This window comes from Microchirus variegatus (genome assembly GCF_963457635.1).
Source record: "Microchirus variegatus genome assembly, chromosome: 22".
In the NCBI taxonomy this organism is placed as follows: Eukaryota; Metazoa; Chordata; class Actinopteri; order Pleuronectiformes; family Soleidae; genus Microchirus; species Microchirus variegatus.
This window is the reverse complement of record NC_139823.1, coordinates 8,928,490-8,950,501: the sequence shown is the minus strand read 5'-3', so window position 1 is coordinate 8,950,501 and position 22,012 is coordinate 8,928,490. Positions and strand designations below refer to the sequence as shown.

General features: G+C 41.9%; 1 protein-coding gene across 1 annotated transcript in view; it reads left to right on the top strand.

Annotated features, from left to right (window-relative positions):
- lrp2a (low density lipoprotein receptor-related protein 2a) overlaps positions 1-22,012 on the top strand; it is a gene marked incomplete at both ends in the record, with an annotated part of 40,212 nt that overhangs the window by 2,117 nt on the left and 16,083 nt on the right. Inside the window, 43 exons of the mRNA XM_083908793.1 lie at positions 2,639-2,746; positions 2,922-3,044; positions 3,325-3,441; positions 3,848-3,958; positions 4,075-4,188; positions 4,301-4,417; positions 5,140-5,283; positions 5,368-5,487; positions 5,595-5,723; positions 6,117-6,286; positions 7,254-7,477; positions 7,861-8,067; positions 8,190-8,392; positions 8,558-8,698; positions 8,832-9,035; positions 9,568-9,760; positions 10,062-10,187; positions 10,353-10,483; positions 10,752-10,889; positions 10,973-11,254; positions 11,415-11,654; positions 12,209-12,328; positions 12,564-12,680; positions 12,799-13,179; positions 13,577-13,591; positions 13,987-14,235; positions 14,824-15,035; positions 15,163-15,347; positions 15,458-15,686; positions 15,829-16,006; positions 16,125-16,253; positions 17,034-17,200; positions 17,422-17,565; positions 17,681-17,790; positions 18,242-18,419; positions 18,554-18,767; positions 18,856-19,095; positions 19,248-19,436; positions 19,678-20,598; positions 20,694-20,859; positions 21,065-21,223; positions 21,310-21,599; positions 21,681-21,881. Coding sequence (XP_083764919.1) covers positions 2,639-2,746; positions 2,922-3,044; positions 3,325-3,441; positions 3,848-3,958; positions 4,075-4,188; positions 4,301-4,417; positions 5,140-5,283; positions 5,368-5,487; positions 5,595-5,723; positions 6,117-6,286; positions 7,254-7,477; positions 7,861-8,067; positions 8,190-8,392; positions 8,558-8,698; positions 8,832-9,035; positions 9,568-9,760; positions 10,062-10,187; positions 10,353-10,483; positions 10,752-10,889; positions 10,973-11,254; positions 11,415-11,654; positions 12,209-12,328; positions 12,564-12,680; positions 12,799-13,179; positions 13,577-13,591; positions 13,987-14,235; positions 14,824-15,035; positions 15,163-15,347; positions 15,458-15,686; positions 15,829-16,006; positions 16,125-16,253; positions 17,034-17,200; positions 17,422-17,565; positions 17,681-17,790; positions 18,242-18,419; positions 18,554-18,767; positions 18,856-19,095; positions 19,248-19,436; positions 19,678-20,598; positions 20,694-20,859; positions 21,065-21,223; positions 21,310-21,599; positions 21,681-21,881 — 8,136 coding nt within the window. The remainder of the gene's footprint in view (positions 1-2,638; positions 2,747-2,921; positions 3,045-3,324; positions 3,442-3,847; positions 3,959-4,074; positions 4,189-4,300; positions 4,418-5,139; positions 5,284-5,367; positions 5,488-5,594; positions 5,724-6,116; positions 6,287-7,253; positions 7,478-7,860; positions 8,068-8,189; positions 8,393-8,557; positions 8,699-8,831; positions 9,036-9,567; positions 9,761-10,061; positions 10,188-10,352; positions 10,484-10,751; positions 10,890-10,972; positions 11,255-11,414; positions 11,655-12,208; positions 12,329-12,563; positions 12,681-12,798; positions 13,180-13,576; positions 13,592-13,986; positions 14,236-14,823; positions 15,036-15,162; positions 15,348-15,457; positions 15,687-15,828; positions 16,007-16,124; positions 16,254-17,033; positions 17,201-17,421; positions 17,566-17,680; positions 17,791-18,241; positions 18,420-18,553; positions 18,768-18,855; positions 19,096-19,247; positions 19,437-19,677; positions 20,599-20,693; positions 20,860-21,064; positions 21,224-21,309; positions 21,600-21,680; positions 21,882-22,012) is intronic.

The window sequence follows — 22,012 nt, the reverse complement described above, 5'->3', positions numbered from 1 at the left end:
CCTTGTGCAACAGTAACACAGCATTAGAAACAAGAATGCAGTTGGCAGCAATCAAGAGCAAATCCTTTCTTTTCCTGCAGCCCCCTCAGTCTAGGTTACAGACGTTAGGGGTGGATTCTATCCATTGACTAACAGCTGCTGAGCCGTGGCTCAGTATAATACAGAGGAAAAATAAGTTGTCCATTGGCTGTGACACTTCCTGCTCTGCAACATCTTAATTTGTTGATTTGTGTCCCTTGTGAATTAAAAAAAAAAAAAAAGAAAAATGCTCAAACCAAAAATCATGTTGAATATTCTTCACTTTCATCCAGACCAAAGCTTTAGTCCACACTGTGTTTACTTCTTCCTTGTGCTGCCATGGCACTGCCAAATCCCCCTCTGTTTTTCACTGTTTTGTGTGTAGCAGTAAGAGCCAAAGTCACTTGTTTGGCAATTGACTGCATTCTGCTGCATTGATTTCCATATGAAACGGGCAGCAGCACTTCGCTCTGACAGCATGGACAGGTCCAACGTTTCATGCTGCCAGCGGCTGTTTCTACCACTTTTCTCCGCACACATTCACACGAGTGTAGAAGGCTGCACTAAAACAAGACGATGCTGATGAAAGCTTGACGACATCTTTCAGGCTCCCCTCACGTGATAAGAAAAGAGAGTGACAGTACTAGAACACACGTTTTCTTAATGGATGGCCGTGAGAGGGGAGCTTATGTTTCACTTTACTTTAACCTTATCACAGGAAGTAAGACTTACTGTAACTCTGCTTTTGCCTGTCTATCTCCAAAGTGGCACTTTTATGGCGACACTTCCAGTTATGAGTTTGCAGCCCTGCGAGCACCTCTTTTGTACCATTGTAATTTCACAGTGGGGTTTAGGGCATTTGGGGGGTTTCATTCTCATGAAAATTCCTCTACTGCTCTTCTTTGTTGAGCAATAGTAGGGCGCCCTTATCTTCCTGCATGGATAGTGCGGTGCCCTGTCCTGCTGAGGGTTTAAGTTGCTAATTAGAGAAGAAAAATAAAGCTTAAATAAATCACAAAATGCTGAACTAAAACCCAAAGAGAAAGCACTCGTCGCCATACTGAGATTATATTATTATGTATATTTAAATAAAGTCAAATAAAGGATAACGACAGGATTTTCAGGATAGAACAAAGAAATTTGAGGATTAAGGAAAAGTTACAGAAGCTGTGGTCAGAATGTAAGAAGAACCCACACACAAGATGCTGAAAGGTTCAGCTTCAGTGTATCTGTCACCTTTCCCAGAGGTAATGCTGTCAGGAAATACTTGCTGCATTTGAAAGCCAGCAGACTGGTTTCACCTAAGAATACATGGCTCTAAAATATCAATCTAAACAGCTAAATGTATGGCACACATACACTTGTTAATACTTTCAAACCCAGATTTCTACATTTTGTTAACTTTCTTTTATTTTAAAAATGATCTACACTTTTTTGAGACGTGTAATAATGTCATGTATTCCTTAAATGGAATTAATATTTTTCTTTAATACAGCAATTCCTAGCCATTATACTGTACTGTTTACAACACTTATCCCCACTGCCTTGCTATAGATGATGCTGAAACCTCTGGGATCACTGCTTTGCAACAAAGGTTTTCTTTGAGCTGATTGTGAGCAATTTTATCATTAGTAAACTGAGCAGTTTGCTTCCTAGATAGCTGCTGTAGGAGTTAAACATGCAGCCTGTTTTGCTGGGCTGGTTGTAAAGCAGTTTGGTGGTTTTAATTGACCTACACTTCTTGATTAGAGCATTGGCACAACTTTTATAGGGGTAGTTGTGTTGTGATGATGTTGTGGGCGCATTAAATAGAGGATAAACCTATGACTCTGAACTGACTGTTGGTTTGAAGGCACAACAGCTTTATTTTATTACTATTTTTACTCAGAGTTACTCAAGCACAAGCACCAAACAATATAATTTCAGGTAGCTTTAAGGCATAAAAGATGAATTACTAAGATATAAAATGGGTAATGCAGTATCTGATTTCATTATTTTAATGGTCTGTTATTTGTGGCTCTTTGATAAGACAGGACACACATAGACCACCAGCCCCAAGCATACACCACCAATCACCACCTCACAGCTCCTCTCATGAAGAATTTGGGTTGAAATGGTTGTGGTACCACCCAGTACCACTATTAATTTCAATTATGTTTCAGACTAGACAGGAACAGCATGCACCATATATCAGGCTGTCGGAGAGACAATCAGAATTACGCATTCCTATTTGGACGGGTCTGATGGAGTACTCTGCCACTAAACTATGCTGCCTGAATCAATCTCCCCTGGAAAATGTCAGGGAAGGTAGAGTGGTAGCACCTTATCTCTACAGATGCCACTCAGTGAGAACATCAAAAGGAGGCTCAGGATGAGTGCAGTGAAGGTTGTGTAACTGTCGGGAGGATGGCTGGCACGCTTGTCTCCAAGGCTTGTCAACAGTATTAACAGCATGCTTCATCATCAGTGCAAGCCATCCCTGCCCTCTTATGCCATGTTTTTCTATTAATAGATACGGAGCATTTAAGAACTGATCGTAATTTCTGAAGTAAGGGTGGACACAGAGTTTAAATTTGTTGATTTCATCAGCACTTATGACAAATGATAACTGTGTTGCTAGGATGTGAACTGGGGCAGTTTCGCTGTGGGTCAGGCCGATGTATCCCAGGTGCCTGGCACTGTGACGGGACATCAGACTGCGTGGATGACTCTGATGAATTTGACTGTGGTGAGTTTCTAAAAAAAAAAAGAAATATTGTTAGAGAAATAAAAGATACTTCTCTTTAGTTCAACCTTAGTTTAACAGTGCACCCATCATGTTTTATTGTATTTAAATAAAAAATAATAATACAATGGCTAACGTGTAACTGTTATGAAGAATAAGCTGCTCTGTCTTCCCACAGCTCCCGTAACATGTGATGAAAGTCACTTCCAGTGCTTGAGTGATGGCGAGTGTATCCCAGATAGATGGGTGTGTGATGATGAGGAAGACTGTGAGGATGGTTCAGATGAGAGACAACACTGTCGTGAGTATATTTTACAAATTGTACAATCAGCATTTTATATGGGCTGATGTTCTGTATGCATGTAAGCGTTTATGTGTATAAACATATTTGGTTGTAAATTAAACCGTAATATTCTAAATTATAATCTTGAATGAAGACGTAAGTTTTGACATGTTGAATGTCTTTGAGGCTGAAGTATTTAGTTACTTAGGTGCTCTTTCTATATATTTTGAAGAAGATCAAACATGTTCCAACTCATGTTTTACCTGTGTGTCTTGCCTATGTGTTGCTAAATCACCAGCTGGTCGGACGTGTGCCAGCGGCCAGTTCAGCTGCAGTAATGGTGCGTGCATCCCAGGAGAATATCGGTGTGACCATTTGGCGGACTGCTCAGACGGGTCTGATGAGAGCAACTGCCGTAAGTTTTCTCCAGGGTGGTTTCTCTTTATTATCTGAGGCTCCTGTGGCATTTTAATCAATTTGTTAAGATTAAGAGGCTCGCTGACTGACGGAAAGGGCCACAATATGCTTCTTGTTGTCAAAAGTTGATTGCAGATTCCTTGGTGGATTAGTCAAGCTGAAGTTCAGCTGCTATGCCATTATTGTCCCGACATGGTAAGAACCACAGCCCTGCACACTGTGGTAATCTCACAATTGCATAAAGAGTGCTGTGGTGACTGCCGTTGTTATGGTGGTGGCATTAAATCGGACATCTTTTATCCTACCCATTCACCGAACTCCCCACATTCTAAGGCTGAAAAGAACACAGTTGTCAGGCAAATTTGGATGCATAGCATTTCCCTGATGATGATTTAATCTTTCAGATTACCCCGAGTGTGCACAGCTGAGATGTGCTAATGGGGCCTGCTACAACCGGACTCAGCGATGTGACCATATACTTGACTGCCGTGACGGCTCTGATGAGGCTAATTGCAGTAAGAAACCAGTCATACGTGTCAAAACAACCTTCAGTTGAGTGGAACAGCAGTAATTGCAAGTGAAAGTGTCACTAAATTATTGTTTTGGTCTGTGTCTCTTGTGTTTTCTGTAGCACAGCATTGCAACACAGGCTGGTTTTCATGTCATAATGGATTGTGCGTTCCACAACGCTACGTCTGTGACCATGATGACGACTGTGGAGACGGAAGTGATGAGATAAACTGCAGTATGTAGCCTCTCTATATCTGAATGCTCGTTTGTTAAACCTGGCAGCCTAAGTATTCTGATCAAGATGGCAAACCCTGATAAACATGAGATAGTCTTCTTTTCTCCTACAGCATATCCGTCATGTAGAGGTAACTATTTCACCTGCCCCAGTGGCCGCTGTATCTATCAAGTCTGGCTTTGTGATGGAGAGGATGATTGCGAGGACAATGCTGATGAAAAAGGCTGTGGTATGGATTCATGGATATAGTAAACTCACCATAAATTAAGTTCATTTATGCTGTTGGGGCCGGTGATATTAGACATTTGGCTTAAGGAACACCGGAAAGGTTTACAACTGGAGTTCTCTGTGTGAGCCAGATTCATCTCCAGCCACCACGGCTGATTCAAGCAAGAGAGACACTGTGCCTGTGTAGCTTTAAGTGTGCTATTCAAATGCCTCTTTGTGGAACAAGATTGTGCAGCCCCCCCAAAGGGCTTTAGAATTCCTTCACAAGGCTGTGAAGAGTGTGTGTTTTTAGAGGATGGGCTGCAGAAGCCCTCTGAGCCCCCATGTGACCCCTTTAAAGCTGGAAAAATTCAAAATTAGTAAGCACTGCAGTCATTAGTTTTTTTGGGGGGTTTTTAATAGCACAGGAGAACTTTACTTTTGGTAAAACTAATGGAACACGTGTTGAGATTTGTATTTGTATTAATATTCAGCTGTGTCTGTAGTGTTCTTTCTTCTGGTCCTTTTAAATTACAGGCAAAACCCAGATGAAACAGTTATCACATATTCTGTATTACAATAGTTACTGGTTGTAAAAACAACAAATCACTAAAACTAATAAACTAATGCCAATAAACTAGTGCCAAGCAAGTGTAAAAACTGTAGTCCCCACTTTGTCCTTCTTTGTTTACCCATTCTGTGAGCCTTCTCAGACAAAAGTTGACAAGTTGGTTTTCTTTACAGATAATGTGGCCAGAGAGTGTTACCCAGGAGAATGGCCGTGTCCGTCCTCTGGCCTGTGCATCCCCATGGATCAGCTATGTGATGGGACGGCTCACTGTCCCGGGGGAGAGGACGAGACTAACAACACTACTGGTCACAACTGCAGTTAGTACCATCATTATTAGCTTCAAACATCCGATATAATGGAATATCTGAGCCTGAAGTATATTCTTGTTTTGTGTTGGTCAGGTATCTGGAGATGTGCCTCGTTGAGCTGTGAGCATCACTGCCATGCTTCTCCTGATGGAGGAACTTGTGCATGTCCCTCTGGATATGTTGTAAGCAGCAACAATAGTCGCTCATGTATAGGTACGTTTTACTCTCTTTTTACTCTTAACAGTTTCTTCAGTTATGTTGTATTTCTCTTCAAGAACAATTGATGGTATTAATCAGTATTTATTCCTCTTTTGCTGAAGACTTTGACGACTGTTCGATGTGGGGTGTGTGTGACCAGCTGTGCGAGGATCGCGTAGGCTCCCATCGGTGTAGCTGTCGAGACGGCTATACACTGGAGCAGCACAGATACTGTAGAGCTGACATCTCGAGTGAGTGTCATTTCACACATTTGCACACTTTGTTCCACACAGTTTGCTCTGATTCTGAAAGAAGGAATAATGCATCAAAATGAATCCCATTAGCATAGACCCCTTTTCTATTTTGCTGACTGCTCTAGTGAGCCTCTCCGTTTCTTTGTGGTGCATTGCTGCATACTCAATGTTGTTTTAGGGAGTCTATTGCCTTTGTTGAACATAGCTGACCTCTTGGTCTTTAGCTTTAATAAAAGAATGACTATATTCTGTAAATCCTCAATGATCTTTTAGTTGTATGTTCATGTATCAGACTACTCTTGCAATACAATTATGATTTTCAATTAAACATTTAAATGACAAGGATTCCCTGTATCCTCTAAAAAGCTGTGTTAATTGTTTCTTCTGCAGCTGGAGTTCCTTCCTTGATATTTTCTAATGGCAGAGACCTGTTAATAGGTGACACCCATGGCAACGGCCTGCGCACTTTGGTTCATTCACTGAACAGAGGGGTTGCAGTGGGAGTGGACTTCCACTATAATCTGCGTAGGATCTTCTGGACTGATACCATTCAGAATAAGGTAAATTACCAACCCTATTAACACTGTCTGTCAAAGGCAATTACCTCACATAAATATCTGCTCAGTATTATAACATTCTAAGGGTACCAGTTTCTTGTTCTAGTAAATGCTTGAGTAAGATTGGACTTAATTCTTGCCGTTATCCTGTAGAATATCAGCAATGTTGATACCATAATAATGGGATGGTTGTTGGCTCTGTCTGTGCTGAGTCATAATGAAGGGGAAAGTAAATGAGGAATGGAATCCAAATGGCCTAATCTTGAAACCTGTCTGATATGCTGGTATGATTTTCACATACCAGAGTGCAATTTTTGTAACTTGATCATGTTCGCAGTAATCATGCAGTATTTATTTTCAGCAGCACTGTACATCAATTTGCATTCTTTGGCCATCTAAAAAAGTCTTTGTTCAGCTAATGCTTGTCTCCTTGATAGTTAAAACTGCAGCCACTGAGACTAGGGCACATCTCCGAATGGTCCCCTGTGTGTGTGTATTAGCCACCTCTGCAGCAGTCTGTCTGATTAGAAATAGAGCAAGTACAAACAGGGCATGTGAATGCACCTGAAAGGTTAAGCTATCACATCTTCAGTTTCTCTTTAAACAGGTCAGTTGAAAATCCTGCTTTTCAGTCATCTGGATTTTGTTTCAAAAGAAGCAGAGCTGCGAAGAGCAGTGTCCCTTAACCAGCTGTGTGGTGCCAAGCTTTTTACTTTTTTTATTACCATTATTTTATTTTTTTACTGCAGACATGTCACATGAAGAAAAGCATGGGTGTGTATGATTAAATGTATGATGGCTAAATTAATCCATTTACTTCAATGTCAGGTGGGCCCAGTATTGTGCTTACTGGTAAACTGTCACATGGTCATCTCTTACTAGGAAACTGAACATAGGCATTGTTAATGTTGTCAGTCAGTCAAACCATGATCACTCATTTCCTGACATCAATGGTGTCTTTTGTCTGCAGGTGTTTTCTGTGGATATGGACGGTTCCAACATGCAGGTGGTTTTGAACGTATCAGTTGACTACCCTGAGAACTTAGCTGTTGATTGGGTTAACAACAAACTGTATGTGGTGGAGTCCAGCGTCAACAGAATTGACATGGTGGACTTTGATGGAGGTAACCGGGTTACTCTCATCACTGAAAACCTCGGAAACCCGAGAGGACTGGCGGTGGACCCCACTGTCGGGTAAGCTCATATCCCAGTTTCCATACATTCACTTATCCAACCATTCCCAATCCCCACATACTGTATCTGACACGCTCCACTGGCGTGGAATAATGGGGTATGTGTGTGCGTGAGATTAGGAGATTGCCCTGGGTGGATTAGTGAGGAGCAATGTAAGTGATGACCCTCATTGTAATCCAATAGTTTAGTTCAAGGTGGGAGGATGGTGGTGGTGGCTACACATAAATTGCTAACTGTAAATTAGTGTACAGCTTTTTGATGAAACACTGAACCACCCACCTGGGGACATAATGTACTGCTGTGGACACGATTAAAAGGGAAAGTCTCCTCAGTTTTTGACTTATATTATACTATATTATATTATATTTCCCCTCCTTTAACAGGTACATGTTCTTCTCAGACTGGGAGGCAATGAATGGACAACCAGGCCTGGAGCGGGCTTTCATGGATGGTACCAACCGATATGGCATCATTAGGACTAAATTGGGCTGGCCAGCTGGTGTCACACTGGACATCGAGGCCAAGCGCATCTACTGGGTTGACAGTCGCTTTGACTACATTGAAACTGCAACTTATGATGGCCTTCACAGGTGAATGTAACAGTTGTTATTCCTCTTAAAATGTATTAATTAGCTACAAACATGAGAAATGAGAGTGATCACTGCATTCATATCCTGATTAATCAATGTCATCAACCATTTTTCAAAAATAGGAAAACAGTGGTCCATGGAGGTGCTGTTATCCCACACCCATTTAGCATCAGTCTGTTTGAGCACACGGTCTATTACACCGACTGGACCAAGATGGCTGTGATGAAAGCCAACAAGTTCACTGACAGCAGTCCTCAGGTGGTTTACACTACAGCTCAGACTCCACATGGCGTAGCAGTGATACATCAGCTAAAACAGCCACACGGTAAGCACCAGAGTGGTTCTGACTCAGCTCACAGATCTCATACTTACTCACATTTGTCGTAGTAGCACATTGTAAATATACTCAGTTTCTGTGTTTAGAAAGGAAGTGACACAAATAGTTATTGTCATGTCCATCATGTCAATAACTTTTTTGTTTTGTCTCCAGTGGCAAACCCTTGCAGTGTAGACAGAGGTGGATGTGAGCAGATCTGTGTTCTGAGTCACAGGAGTGACAATGGTGGACTTGGTTACCGCTGCAAATGTCGAATGGGCTACAACCTGCATGTTGATGGAAAGCGATGCTTGGGTAAAAAGAGTGTTTTATAATCAGCTCTCAATATTTTTCCGCTTTAAAGTGTAAATTATGCTTAAAACAGACCAACATGCTGTTATGAGGCTAATATCTGTAGCACTTATTGTTTGTTTTTTTCAATTTGCAGCTCTGAGACAGTTTCTGCTGTTCTCCAGCCAGCTGGCCGTGAGAGGGATCCCCTTCAACCTCTCCTCTCAGGAAGACATCATCCTGCCTGTCACTGGATCACCTTCCTACTTTGTTGGTGTGGATTTTAGTGCTGAGGATGATGCCATCTTCTTCTCAGACAAAGTCAAACATATTATCTACAAACAGAAAGTCGATGGGACAGGTGAGAATCATGTTGATTTAAAATATCTTTGCTGTTGCTGTAGACATCCACAGCTAACAACAGCTTGAACACATGGAACTAGTGGGAAAAAAGCACGACCAGGTCCAGCAGCTAATATGTTTTCTCTATGCTTCCATTTTTTATATAATACCTCTCCAACCAGAAAACTCTACCATGTGATTCAGTCTCAGTGTCAGTGTCTTATACAGGGAGTTAAGAGAATGTCTGAAGGGGCTGACGGCTGTAAAATGGGGAGTGAATAGACAGGCGTGTGGATAATGGAAATTGATCATATTATCAGCTAACATCTCAAACTATTCACCCCCAAACACAGCTGGAACAGATTACGAAGTGGTGTTTTATCAAGCAGTTTTCATATTACGCTAGTAAATATCACTTTAGCTGTGGAAAGTAGTCACTAATATGATAATCCACAAGCCAGTTGCACAAAAAAAGAAACACCATAATCAGTGATGTTGTTTTTGGAACTGCTCAGTGGTAAACTATGATCTGACTAATCTGATCCATACAGGCAGGGAGGTACTGGCAGCAAATAGGGTGGAGGGAGTGGAGGACCTGGCTTATGACTGGATTTCAAAAAACCTCTATTGGACTGACCCGCGATACCGGAGCATATCTGTCTTGAAGCTGGCTGATAAATCCAGGAGAACCATCATACGTAACCTCAACAACCCGAGGGCCATTGTGGTGCATCCTCTAATTGGGTAAAATAATTTAAGATTTAAAGCAAAATTATGAACACTTTGCTTACTCTCCAACAACCCTGGTGGAATTATTACTACTACTACTAATTATACCAAGATTGTGCCCAAATATATCTGAATAAAATACATTTAAGCCAGTTTACAACTCATGTTTACTGAATGTTCTTCACTGTAATCTGGGCTTTTTATTTTTGAATATTCAAATATAGCGACATCACTGCAATCATTTTGTATCACCAATTTATTAAACATTATAACGATAATAATACAGGTACATTTACTTTTTACTTTACTTTGACAGGTATATTTTTTGGACTGACTGGTACCGCCCAGCGAAAATTATGAGGGCATGGGGTGATGGTTCGCATGCCCAGCCTATTGTAAACACCACTCTTGGCTGGCCAAATGGCTTGGCTATCGACTGGAGGTAAGGGAAAACACCAGTATAACAATTCACCATCTTTATTACTACTTTAGATTAAAGTATGCTTTATATTTTCCACTTGTGATTCATGATTTTCATAATAACGATCTTGCATTTGAGCAGTTGCTCAATTTCTCCTCATGTTTCCCTGCTTTAATCTCTACCCAGCTTGATGCGTCTGTATTGGGTGGATGCCTTCTTTGATAAAATTGAGCACAGCACTTTTGATGGAAAGAATAGGTTTTCATTGGACCGCATTACCCAGATCTCCCATCCATTTGGTCTCACCATATTTGAAGGTAATATGTTATGTCATAAATATCAAGTTGCCCATTAAATTCTAGTATAGGGGCACTGGATACCCCACTGCAGTGACGGCTTTAAAACTGCCCATATATAGTTCTAGTATAGTACCGTAAAGTCTGTCTAAATAAGATGGTAGTCATTCCACTAGCTTGACCCATGGTTTGTCATTCTTACATAAGTCCTTATCATGTCACAAGGGCAATTACTGCAATTAGTAGGTGATGAAAGAACTAAGTGCTGTGTTGCTCCTCTTCCAATAAGACTATGCATATTTCACTGATTGGCGTCTGGGTGGAGTTGTACGTGTACGCAAGACCGATGGTGGGGAGATGGTCATTATCAGAAGAGGAATTAGCCACATCATGCATGTTAAGGCTTACAACTCCAACTCACAAACTGGTCAGTAGCTTTATTCACTGCTCTCTTCACTTTGCTGTTGATAGGTGCGGCTCGTTATCTTGTCTTGTCACTCCCTTTCTCAGGTTCCAACTTCTGCAACAGGCAGACAAATCCTAACGGAGACTGCAGCCACTTTTGTTTTCCAGCCCCAGATGCACAGAGAGTGTGTGGCTGCCCTTATGGCATGAAGCTGTCACCAAATCAACAGATGTGTGTGGAAGACCCTTCCAGTGAGCCCCCCACTCTGCAGTGCGGTGCCAACTCCTTCTCCTGTGGCAACGGAAAATGTGTCCCGAACAGCTACCGATGCGATGGTGTTGATGACTGCCATGACAACAGTGATGAAGTCAACTGCGGAATTAACAGTAAAGCTTTTTGGAAATTCAGTTGATTGTACTGGTTCCACCTGGCTAGAGTATAATCAAGTTTAATGTATTGGGTCTTTTTTTTTACAATTCAGTTCACTATTATTATTATTATATATTCACTACTACGATATTTAATCAAGATTATTTTTTTTTTCAGACACCACTTGCTCCCCCTCTGCTTTTACTTGTGCCAATCAACGGTGTGTACCTGCAGGATGGCGTTGCGATGGGCACAATGACTGTTTTGATAACAGCGATGAGAACAATTGCCCTACACAGGTGCCAGGAACTTGTCCTGTCAATCAGTTTACCTGCGCCAACCACCGCTGCATCCCATTTACTTGGCGCTGCGACACTGATAATGACTGTGGGGACAGCTCAGATGAAGCTGACTGTGGTGAGTATGTCAGTCAAAGAGATGAACCCCAAAATTAATACAGTTTGTAACCTCCTCTGAGGAATTTCAATCACATTTTCTGGGGATTTGGTTTGGGGTCTGAGGAAGAAATTATTAAGTTTTGGCAATGATCTACAATGTTTTCAGGATATTGTTTTTAAACATGTTAAACATGAGATAAGCAAGTATATTAACGTTGAGGAGTATTGAGAAAATTGATTGGAATGTTCCTCGTGTCAGCTATGTTTGTCTCCATCGTTGATAGATATTTTAGGGATGAAAGTTACTTTGTTATATCTACACACGAGATTGGTATAAATAGAGCATTAAGTAGTAGCCTGTCATCATTACTCTAATGTGATGAATTAAATACCTACATATTAAACAGCTATGCAAACTGGTTAAGTCACATAGAAACCTGTATCAGATTAAAACCAAAGCATTCTTTATTTCTTTTTTTCATCTCATCAGACCTGTGCAGGAAAGGAAGGAAGTCCAGGAGATTAGCTCAATGGCAAAGGTTCATGTTCTTGTCTAAAAATGTGTGTTGACAGATCTGAGTAGCACGTGCCATCCAGGACAGTTTCAGTGTCCAGACCATCGTTGTATAGACCCCAGCTATGTCTGTGATGGAGACAGGGACTGTGTGGATGGGGCAGACGAGCAGGGATGTGGTGAGCACTTTCTGGACATGCATTTGGTCACATCTGGTGGTAACTTGCAAACTTGTAATGTGGTTAGTTTTATTCCTGATTTTATCAGGTAAAAATGCTAAAATGTGACCGAGGTAAATTGTCCTATAAAATTTAGCATTTGTTAAGCCTCTTTGTTCACTGATCTCATTACTTGGTGCACAAATGCAGAAATATGTAGCATCGGTATTAACATACTCCACTGGATTTTTTTCAGTTTACAACTGCACTGTCAATGAGTTCAAGTGCTCCAGAAGTCACCAGTGCATCAACTCCTACTACAGATGTGATGGAGTCTTTGACTGCAGTGATCGCTCAGACGAACAAGGCTGTCGTGAGTATTGACTGAAAATGATTTGGCCTTCGGTTTCAAAACTGAAGCAATACTTAATTAATATGTCACAAATGTGTGGATTTACCTGCTGTTGATGGTGTTTCCTTATGCTTTACAGCCACCAGGCCTCCAGGGATGTGCCACCATGAGACTGAGTTCCAGTGCCAGTCAGATGGGAGCTGTGTCCCATCCACCTGGGAGTGTGATGGTCATCCAGACTGTGAGGATGGCAGTGACGAACACCACGCCTGCCCACCTCGCACTTGCCCTTCCACCCTCTTCCGCTGTGACAATGGAAACTGTGTGTTGCGCAGCTGGATTTGTGATGGTGACAATGACTGCAGGGATATGAGTGATGAACGAGACTGTCCCACACCACCTTTCCGCTGTCCAAGCTGGCAGTGGCAGTGTCCTGGCCACAGTGTGTGCGTCAATCTCACCACTGTGTGTGACAACACTCCTGACTGCCCTAATGGTGCTGACGAGTCTCCTCTTTGCAGTAAGTCTGTAATCTGATTTAGTAATTTTTGTCTGTTATGAACTGTTTTTTTTTGTTGTTGTTTTTTTGAATAATCACATGTCCAGTCTTTCTGGTCCCTTCAAATTCAGTTAAATTTTCACATCACATGACAATCATTTGATTTGATTGATTTGTTTGATTGATTCTTTATTGTCATTGCACATTTCTATACATTGGAATTGTCTTTGATGGCGGTCCTTTTCACAGCAGTACATTTAATACCCTGTTCTGATTTTGTCAATTGCCACATTTTTTGCAGTTTCAATTAATTTGTTTGTCTTTGTATTTTTTGTGTGTCAAAATCATGCATGTGTGTGATTTGACCTGTATTAACCAGAAAATGATTTTCCTTTCTTGCCTTCCTCACAACTTTCAGATGAGCCTTTGCCAGGTAGGAACAAACTTTCAATCATTGGTAGATACTCTGAAAGTAGTTTTTGATCAATTTTTCAACTTAAACAATATTTCTATTAACTACATTAATAGTGACAGATTTTTTTCAAATCGCATTCAAAGGAATAATTTGTTCCTAGTAAAATCTGTGTGGTAAATATAACAATAATGTCCTGCAAAAATGTGTATGAAAACTAGCCCTGGCTCAAAATAGCATTTCTAATCTCATTTTAATGATGATAGTTTGTCCTTCGTTGTTAAGTATAATAGTTCAATATGCATAATATCGTTTTTATGGACGACCTGTGTCAACTTTGTTACGTGTTGTCTTTTTTTTTACTTTGTTCAATGTGTAATTTCAGTACTCATTTGTTTGCCCTGCTTTTATCACAGATCAAGAGAGCTGTTCTGACAACAATGCTGGCTGCACCCATGGTTGCATCCAGGGGCCATTTGGGGCTCAGTGCACCTGCCCGGTGGGTTATCAATTGAGCAATGACTCCAAAACCTGTGAGGACATCGATGAGTGTAATCCCCTTGGACTTTGTAGCCAGCACTGCTTTAATGAGAGAGGCTCTTTTCGCTGCCACTGTCAGGATGGCTATACTCTTGAAGCAGACCAGCGTACCTGCAAGGCCTCTGGTGAGGATGGATTATGTGCTAAACCTTCTTTGTATGGAGCCTATTTGTCCCCTGGTAGTAACTACGTTAATCGGAAATAGTTATATTATTAGCCCTACAGTGATTTGTATGCCAACATGATTTGCCTTTACAGCTCATATCTGCTTTCCTCCCTGTGCTGGCTGTTGAGCAAGAACAAACTATTATGGGAGGAGGGCATTGGCCCCCAAACTGCAGGACAGACACACTGCCTTCTCCTTTGTCTGTCTCTGCTGCTCTGATTTCTGCAGATAAGACAAATAACATATATGTCACTCACTGCCCATCAGTGGTGTAATTAGGACATAATCACCAACAAAGGGCTGTTTATGGGGAGTGTGCCTGACATGAGCTCCTCTTCCACACAGATAACCCACTGAAAGATTTGGCAATACAATAAGTCATTATCTGGACAAACGTGCATTCCCAAAGGCTTGCTATTTGAGTAGGAACACATTTAACAGTCAGGTTGTATATGTCTTGGTAGATATACAAAAGCTGATAAATGCTCTTATTAACTTGAGAATTGACATGAAACGTTGATAAAGGAGGCTTGATGTCTGTTGACAGATTCTCGTCAGGCCTTCTTGCTCGTGGCCAGTCGAAATCAGATTGTGCAAGATGAAATTACTGCTCAGCCCAACGTGGTCTCTTCACTGGTTAGAGACGGGCGCAACATTGTGGCCCTGGATTTTGACTCTGTCACTGACCGTGTATACTGGTCTGATACCAGCCAGGACAGAATCTGGAGTGCTTACAAAAATGGCACTGATAGAACTGTGGTAAGTTTGATTTGTACCCTTTCATTACAATAGAAATTGTGCACCTAACATTATTTCCAGTACACTACATTTAGACACAGCCCCACATCTAAACAGCTTCGACTAAGATTGAGTCTCTTGTGGACAGATATTTGACAGTGGAGTAACTGTGACAGAGAGCCTTGCTGTTGACTGGGTGGGCAGGAACCTGTACTGGACTGACTATGTCCTGGAGACAATTGAAGTGTCTAAGCTGGATGGGACCCATCGAACTGTATTAGTTAGTGGAAATGTTACCAATCCTCGAGGTCTGGTGCTGGATCCAAGGGACAGGTCAGTGCTGTTCAGAGAGGTTTTTATTTTATTGAATTGTTTGTTTATTATGTATATGTGTTTTTATTATTGAGGCAATTAGCGTTAAAGAAGACTATTTGTTTTTTTAGTGCTCATCTTATATTCTGGACCGACTGGGGGAGGAACCCCCGTATCGAGAGGGCCAGCATGGATGGAAAAATGAGGACCGTTATCGTGAGCAACAAGTTGTACTGGCCCAACGGTCTGACCATAGACTACCCAAACAACTTGTTATACTTTGCTGACGCTTACTTGGATTTTATCGACTACTGTGATTTTAACGGCAACAACAGAAAGCAAGTTCTCTCCAGTGACCTGGTGAGTGTTTAAGAAGGTAGTAAATTATCTGTTGAGACCTTATTTGTGTTAATTATCACAAATTAAGCAGAGCACAAATAATTTCCTTTTGAAAAGTATGTGTAAGACACTCTATTTTTCTTTTGCTGCTCTCTATGAAAAGGTACTTCAACATCCCCACGCAATTACCATTTTTGAGGATTTTGTGTATTGGACCGACAGATACATCAACCGTGTGATGCGAGCCCATAAGTGGCATGGGGAGAACCAAACAGTGATGCTGTTCAACCTCCCTCAGCCTATGGGTCTGCTGGCAGTACACCCAACCAGGCAGCCAGCAGGTATGGCAATGAAAATATCATTAACAAATTTCTGTGGCATCAGTATTAGCTGATACTGACTCTTTTTGTGGGTGTGCATGTGATCTTTTGTGTGCCTGTTTTGTTTTATAATCCCTAGGTGAAAACCACTGCCTGAGGAGCTCCTGTACTCATAACTGTCTGCTTTCTGCGGTGGGGCCGAGGTATTACTCGTGTGCTTGCCCCTCAGGCTGGACATTGGCAGCAGACCAAATCACCTGCACCAGAGGTAGGCATTCTGCCAAATGGCAAATGGAGGTAAACTGTCATCACTCAGTTTGATGAAATAGGAAGTCAGGTCAGATGTAGTTGATAAGTTGGCAAACTGCTTAATGTGGCTGCTTTTTAAAAGAGCAAACTTGTTGTAGAAGACGTTGTAATTCTTGTCTCAATGCAGCCATTGCAATGTTGGTAAGAAGGGAAATCTTTTCAAATGTCCAAACTGTATCACAGATTAATCCAAGTATTTTTCAACAGTCTTCCATTTAGACTCTCATGTAAAATGCTCTTCCAGTCATAAGAATCATACAAGCATGTCCTTCAAGGTCTCAAAAAGAAAGGGGGCCTTTAATTTGAAGTCCAAAGAGTCTGCCTTAGGTCAACAGCTTAACTCATCTCAGGTTTCAGCCCAATGAAGCCAAGCAGAACACAGTTTTCCCCCCTGAGGCCAACGATTATCCAAGAATGAAAATGTCCCACAACCATTCATTGATTCAAATCTCTGATGACAAAGCAAATCAGATTGTGGAACCAACTTTCACCAGTCAATCCTCTTTATAGATAAAGAGTTGTTAGCTTGGTACTTGGTACTGTGCTGTCCTAGCACTGTTTCAGAATTAGTTTTTATTTTAAAAAGTATTTAAAGATTCACAGCCTTGAAATGTGCCATCTCTAGTTTAGGAGCATTTTGTCAAAATTAGAAGATACAATGATTCAGTTTTTGTTTGTTTGTATTTTTACTGGAGGGGTAGCAGCTTGTTGAGTTTATTATTTTTTATTCCACTTGTAGTTGAGGATCCTTTCTTGGTGGTTGTCAGAGACAGCATCATCTATGGCATTTCCTTGAACCCCGATGACAAGAGTAATGATGCCATGGTCCCTGTGGCCGGGCTTCAGAACGGTTATGATGTTGACTTTGACGACAGTGAGGAAACCATTTACTGGGTGGAGCACCCTGTAAGTAACTATAGTATCTAAAGTGTTGTTCAATGTTTCTACTTTCCCATTTTTGTCTGTTTATGTGCTATGCTTGTTCATGTGTTGTAATAGTTCAAGACTTACTATATTTTTCAAGGACATCCACTGGGAAACAGAGTGGACACTAAAATAAAACAAAAACTCTTTTACTAATGTACATTAAGCAGAAATAGCGATTAATCCAGCTACCTTTCTTCCAGGGAGAGATTCATAGAGTGAAAGCAGATGGAACAAACAGGACAGAGTTTGCCCCTGCAGCCATCCTGGGCTCCCCTGTAGGCCTGGCCTTGGACTGGTTAACAGAGAACCTATACTACACCAATCCAGCTACCCAATCTATTGAGGTGAGATAACTAAAACTTAGCCTTGTTGTTATAACTGCTTACATATAACAGTATGCTAGTCAGTCTTAGCTATTCAGTACAATAACTAAATCTGTTTGTGTATGCGCATGGTCAGGTTTTGAAGTTGAGAGGGGAGGTGCAGTACAGGAAAACTCTAATCACAAATAACGGCTCTCCAACTGGCGCTGGAAGTCCCGTTGGCATTGCAGTGGACCCAGCACGTGGGTAAGCCCAATTTAACAAAGTCCTGGCACAGCCCCTCTTCCCCACAGCTACTGAGCTCTAACAGCCGCCTCATCGCCATCTGCTCTGCCTCTAGAGACAACTTAACCGGTGTTACTGAATACCACACTGCACTTTCAGACCTCAGCAACTTACAATAACGTGATCAAAATGAAAGAGAAACAATTCTTAACCATTGCTGTTCATTTCATTGCACTGCAACTCTTATTTTGGCACCATGACTAATGACTGTGTGTAACTCATGACTGATGAAGTTCTCTGACTGGAAGAAAAACATTTTATAATCACAATAAATGTGATTATTACTGTGAAAGCAATGCTGGGTTCCTGAAAAGTTATGTTCGAGACTAAACTTTGTATTGTTACTGTTTAAATGTACATGCAGTTCCTTTATTACTAAAATGCAAATTTTTGTAAATTATAATCTTTACAGCAAACTATACTGGACAGACCAGGGAACAGAGAGTGGCATTCCTGCCAAGGTGGCATCTGCAGACATGGACGGGCTCAACCCTGTCACCCTGTTCACCAACAACCTAGATCACATTGAATTCCTCACCGTCGACATCCGAGAGAACAAGCTGTACTGGGCTGTTACAAGCACTGGCATGGTGGGTTTTCACATTATGTTCATTCTCTAAAGTTGTCAAAAAAGTTTAATTGCATCACTATGTGATCACTATGTGATGGTCGAAATGTAAAATTCATCACTGAATTTGACTTACCTTGCATTGGATCTCCACAGATTGAGCGTGGTGACCCAGATGGTAGTAACCGTATCACCATAGTAACAGGCCTCTCTCATCCCTGGGGTGTGGCTGTCTATGAAAACTACCTCTACTTCACTGACCGCAACTTTGAAGTCATAGAGAGAGCGGACAAGTCTACGGGAGCCAACAGGGTTGTGTTTCGAGACAACGTTTCTGGCCTCAGAGTCTTGAAAGTGCACCATAGAGAGAGTGAGTCATGCAGGGTGACATGATCACTCTTAAGAACATACATTTGTACTCTGGCTTGTTTTGTCACACTGTTTCTCCTCAAACTCAGCTTCTGCAGGAACATCCAATGGCTGCACCGACAATGTTGGAGCATGTGAGCAGCTGTGCTTGCCTCGGCCACAGGGTCTCTTTACGTGTGCATGCGCCACAGGTTTTAAACTCAGTGCGGACAACAGGACCTGCACTCCCTACCAGTCCTTTATCGTGATTTCCACTCTGTCTGCAATCAAAGGCTTTAGTCTGGAAGGATCAGACCACTCTGAGGCCATGGTGCCTGTGGCTGGGAGAGGTCAGTGACTTTCATACACCTTTTCCTAAGCTACATATGCTAATAATTTAAAAATGTTAAATAACCTGTGTTAAAAATTGATTAAACTGGCAGACAGATAAATTATCATTGTGTTTGATGTAAGAATAATGGCATGGTTATCCTTTTTTCAGGCCGTAATGCCTTACACATTGATGTACACATGGCTTCTGGTTTCATCTACTGGTGTGACTTCAGCAGCACTGTGGCGATTCAGAACGGGGTCAGACGGATCAAGCCAGATGGCTCAGGATTACGTAGCATAGTGACATCTGGAATAGGACGCAACGGCATACGAGGCATTGCTGTGGACTGGGCTGCAGGTATGCTTGTTGTGTCAGCTCTTATACTGTGTATGGCCAACACAGTATTTGTTTTGTTTAACCATAAATGTGCCATTAAGTCATGTGAGTAAACAATAATGCCATTTTGGATTTGATTTATGTCCATTCAATACCATGCATGCTGCATGTCTTTCACTTGATCCATGTATATTTTATCCATGTGAAGCAGATATAACATTCTACCATTTATTTGGTTTTATTTGGTTTTATCTGTCCCCAGGTAATTTGTACTTCACCAATGCATTCCTGACCGAGACATACGTGGAGGTGCTCCACCTGAATAGCACTTTCCGCAGGGTGCTCTTGAAGACCCAGGTGGACATGCCACGCCACATTGTTGTTGATCCTAGAAACAGATACTTGTTCTGGGCTGATTATGGCCAGAACCCCAAAATTGAGCGAGCCCTCTTGGACGGAACCAACCGCACAATTTTAGTGTCATCAGGCATCATCACTCCACGAGGTCTTGCTCTCGACTGGCAGACTGGATATGTATACTGGGTGGATGACTCCCTGGATATGATTGCTCGAGTCAACCCTCAGGGAGGGGAGACAGAGATAGTCAGGTATGGCAGCCGCTATCCAACTCCTTACGGGATCACAGTATTTGAGAATAGCATCATTTGGGTGGACAGAAACCTGAAGAAGGTGTTTCAAGCAAGCAAAGACCCCAGTAACACGGAGCAACCTGCTGTTATTAGAGACAACATAAATATGCTAAGAGACGTTGCCATCTTCGACCAACATTCCCAGCCAACCTCTGCTCAGGAGCTTAACTACAACCCCTGCATTGAAAACAATGGAGGCTGTGCTCACTTGTGCTTTGCCCTGCCAGGTTCTGGCAACAAGAAATGTAGCTGTGCCTTTGGGGATCTTGCAGCAGATAATGAGAGCTGTGTGGTGTCAAAGGACGATTATCTCATCTACACAACTGAGAGCACAGTGCGCAGCCTACGTCTCGACCCTGAGGACCACTCGTTGCCTTTCCCTGTTGTCAATGTGCCACGAACCTCTGTGGCGCTGGATTTTGACTTCACAGACAGGAGGGTCTACTACACACTGAGCTCAGGTGCAGGAGCAAGCACGATCGGCTACATCAGCCTGTCCTCTCCCACCTCTGCCCCTGTAATGGTGGCTTTAGGTATATTTTGCACTCTTTTGGTTGGCTTTGTATGGATGAAGAGAACAATACCAGAGATATTACTCATGATATTGTGCCTTTTTGTTTTATGACAGATCTTGGGGCTCCTGATGGTATCGCATATGACTGGATTAACAGAAGGATTTACTATAGTGATTATGTTAACCAGAGCATTAACTCCATGTCTGTGGACGGCTCTCAGAGGACTATAATTGCCCATGTGTCAAGGCCCAGGGCAATCATGTTAGATCCTTGTAGAGGGTAAGTCTTCCACTAACTTCACGCTGTTCGTTCATTAGATTAAACTGGGATTTAGAAATACGTTTTTCTGTGTTGGAGTGATGTGCAACAATTAATTCCTATGGCTCCCAGGCCTGTCATTTCCCGAAACTTTCGCTCTGTCTTGTTTTTTTTGAAGGTACAAAACATTTTTAAAAGATGAAATAAATGTTTTCCTGTCCCACAGATACATGTATTGGACAGACTGGGGAACCCATGCAAAGATTGAGCGTGCCACCTTGGGTGGTAACTTCAGAACAGAGGTTGTAAACAGTAGTCTTGTGTGGCCCAATGGACTGACTTTGGACTATGAAGAGGAAAGGCTCTACTGGGCAGATGCCAGCTTGTAAGATACTAAAAACACTGTGGTAACATGTAGATTTATCTATAGTGTCTCATTCTGCTATTATCATTATTTTTCTTTGCCATCAGACAGAAGATTGAACGATCCTCTCTCACTGGGTCTAATCGGGAGGTGATTGTCAGCACTGCCATCTACCCGTTTGCTATGACCATGTTTGGCCAGTTCATCTATTGGACCGACTGGAACACACGCAGCATCTATCGGGCCAATAAACACGATGGTTCTGATCAGAGGGTCATGATTCAGAGCCTTCCATCTCGGCCTATGGACATTCATGTGGTATCCAGCAGGAAGCAGCAGCAGTGTGACAGCCCCTGCCAGCAATTTAATGGAGGCTGCAGTCACATCTGTACACCAGGTAGATGCAGTGTGTCATTGTCACACCAACATGTTATTTATTTAATTCTGTAATTTTAGAACTCCAATTTTATCTGGTTAGGACCCGACGGAGCTGAGTGTAGGTGTCCATCAGAGGGTCGCTGGTACCTGGCCGACAAGAAGCACTGCATCCCTGATAACGGTACTCGGTGCCAGCCAGGACAGTTTACCTGCATGAATGGACGGTGTATTCGTGCCCAGTGGAAATGTGACAATGACAACGACTGTGGAGACGGCAGTGATGAGTTAGAGAGAGTCTGTGGTAGGATATTCTCCAAACACAATGAGTTAATTATACATGTATAATGTATAAGCTGATTTTTTAACAACACTTCTCAAAGATTAACACTTTTCTCCCCCTGAATGAATGAATGAATCAGAACTTTAATCTTT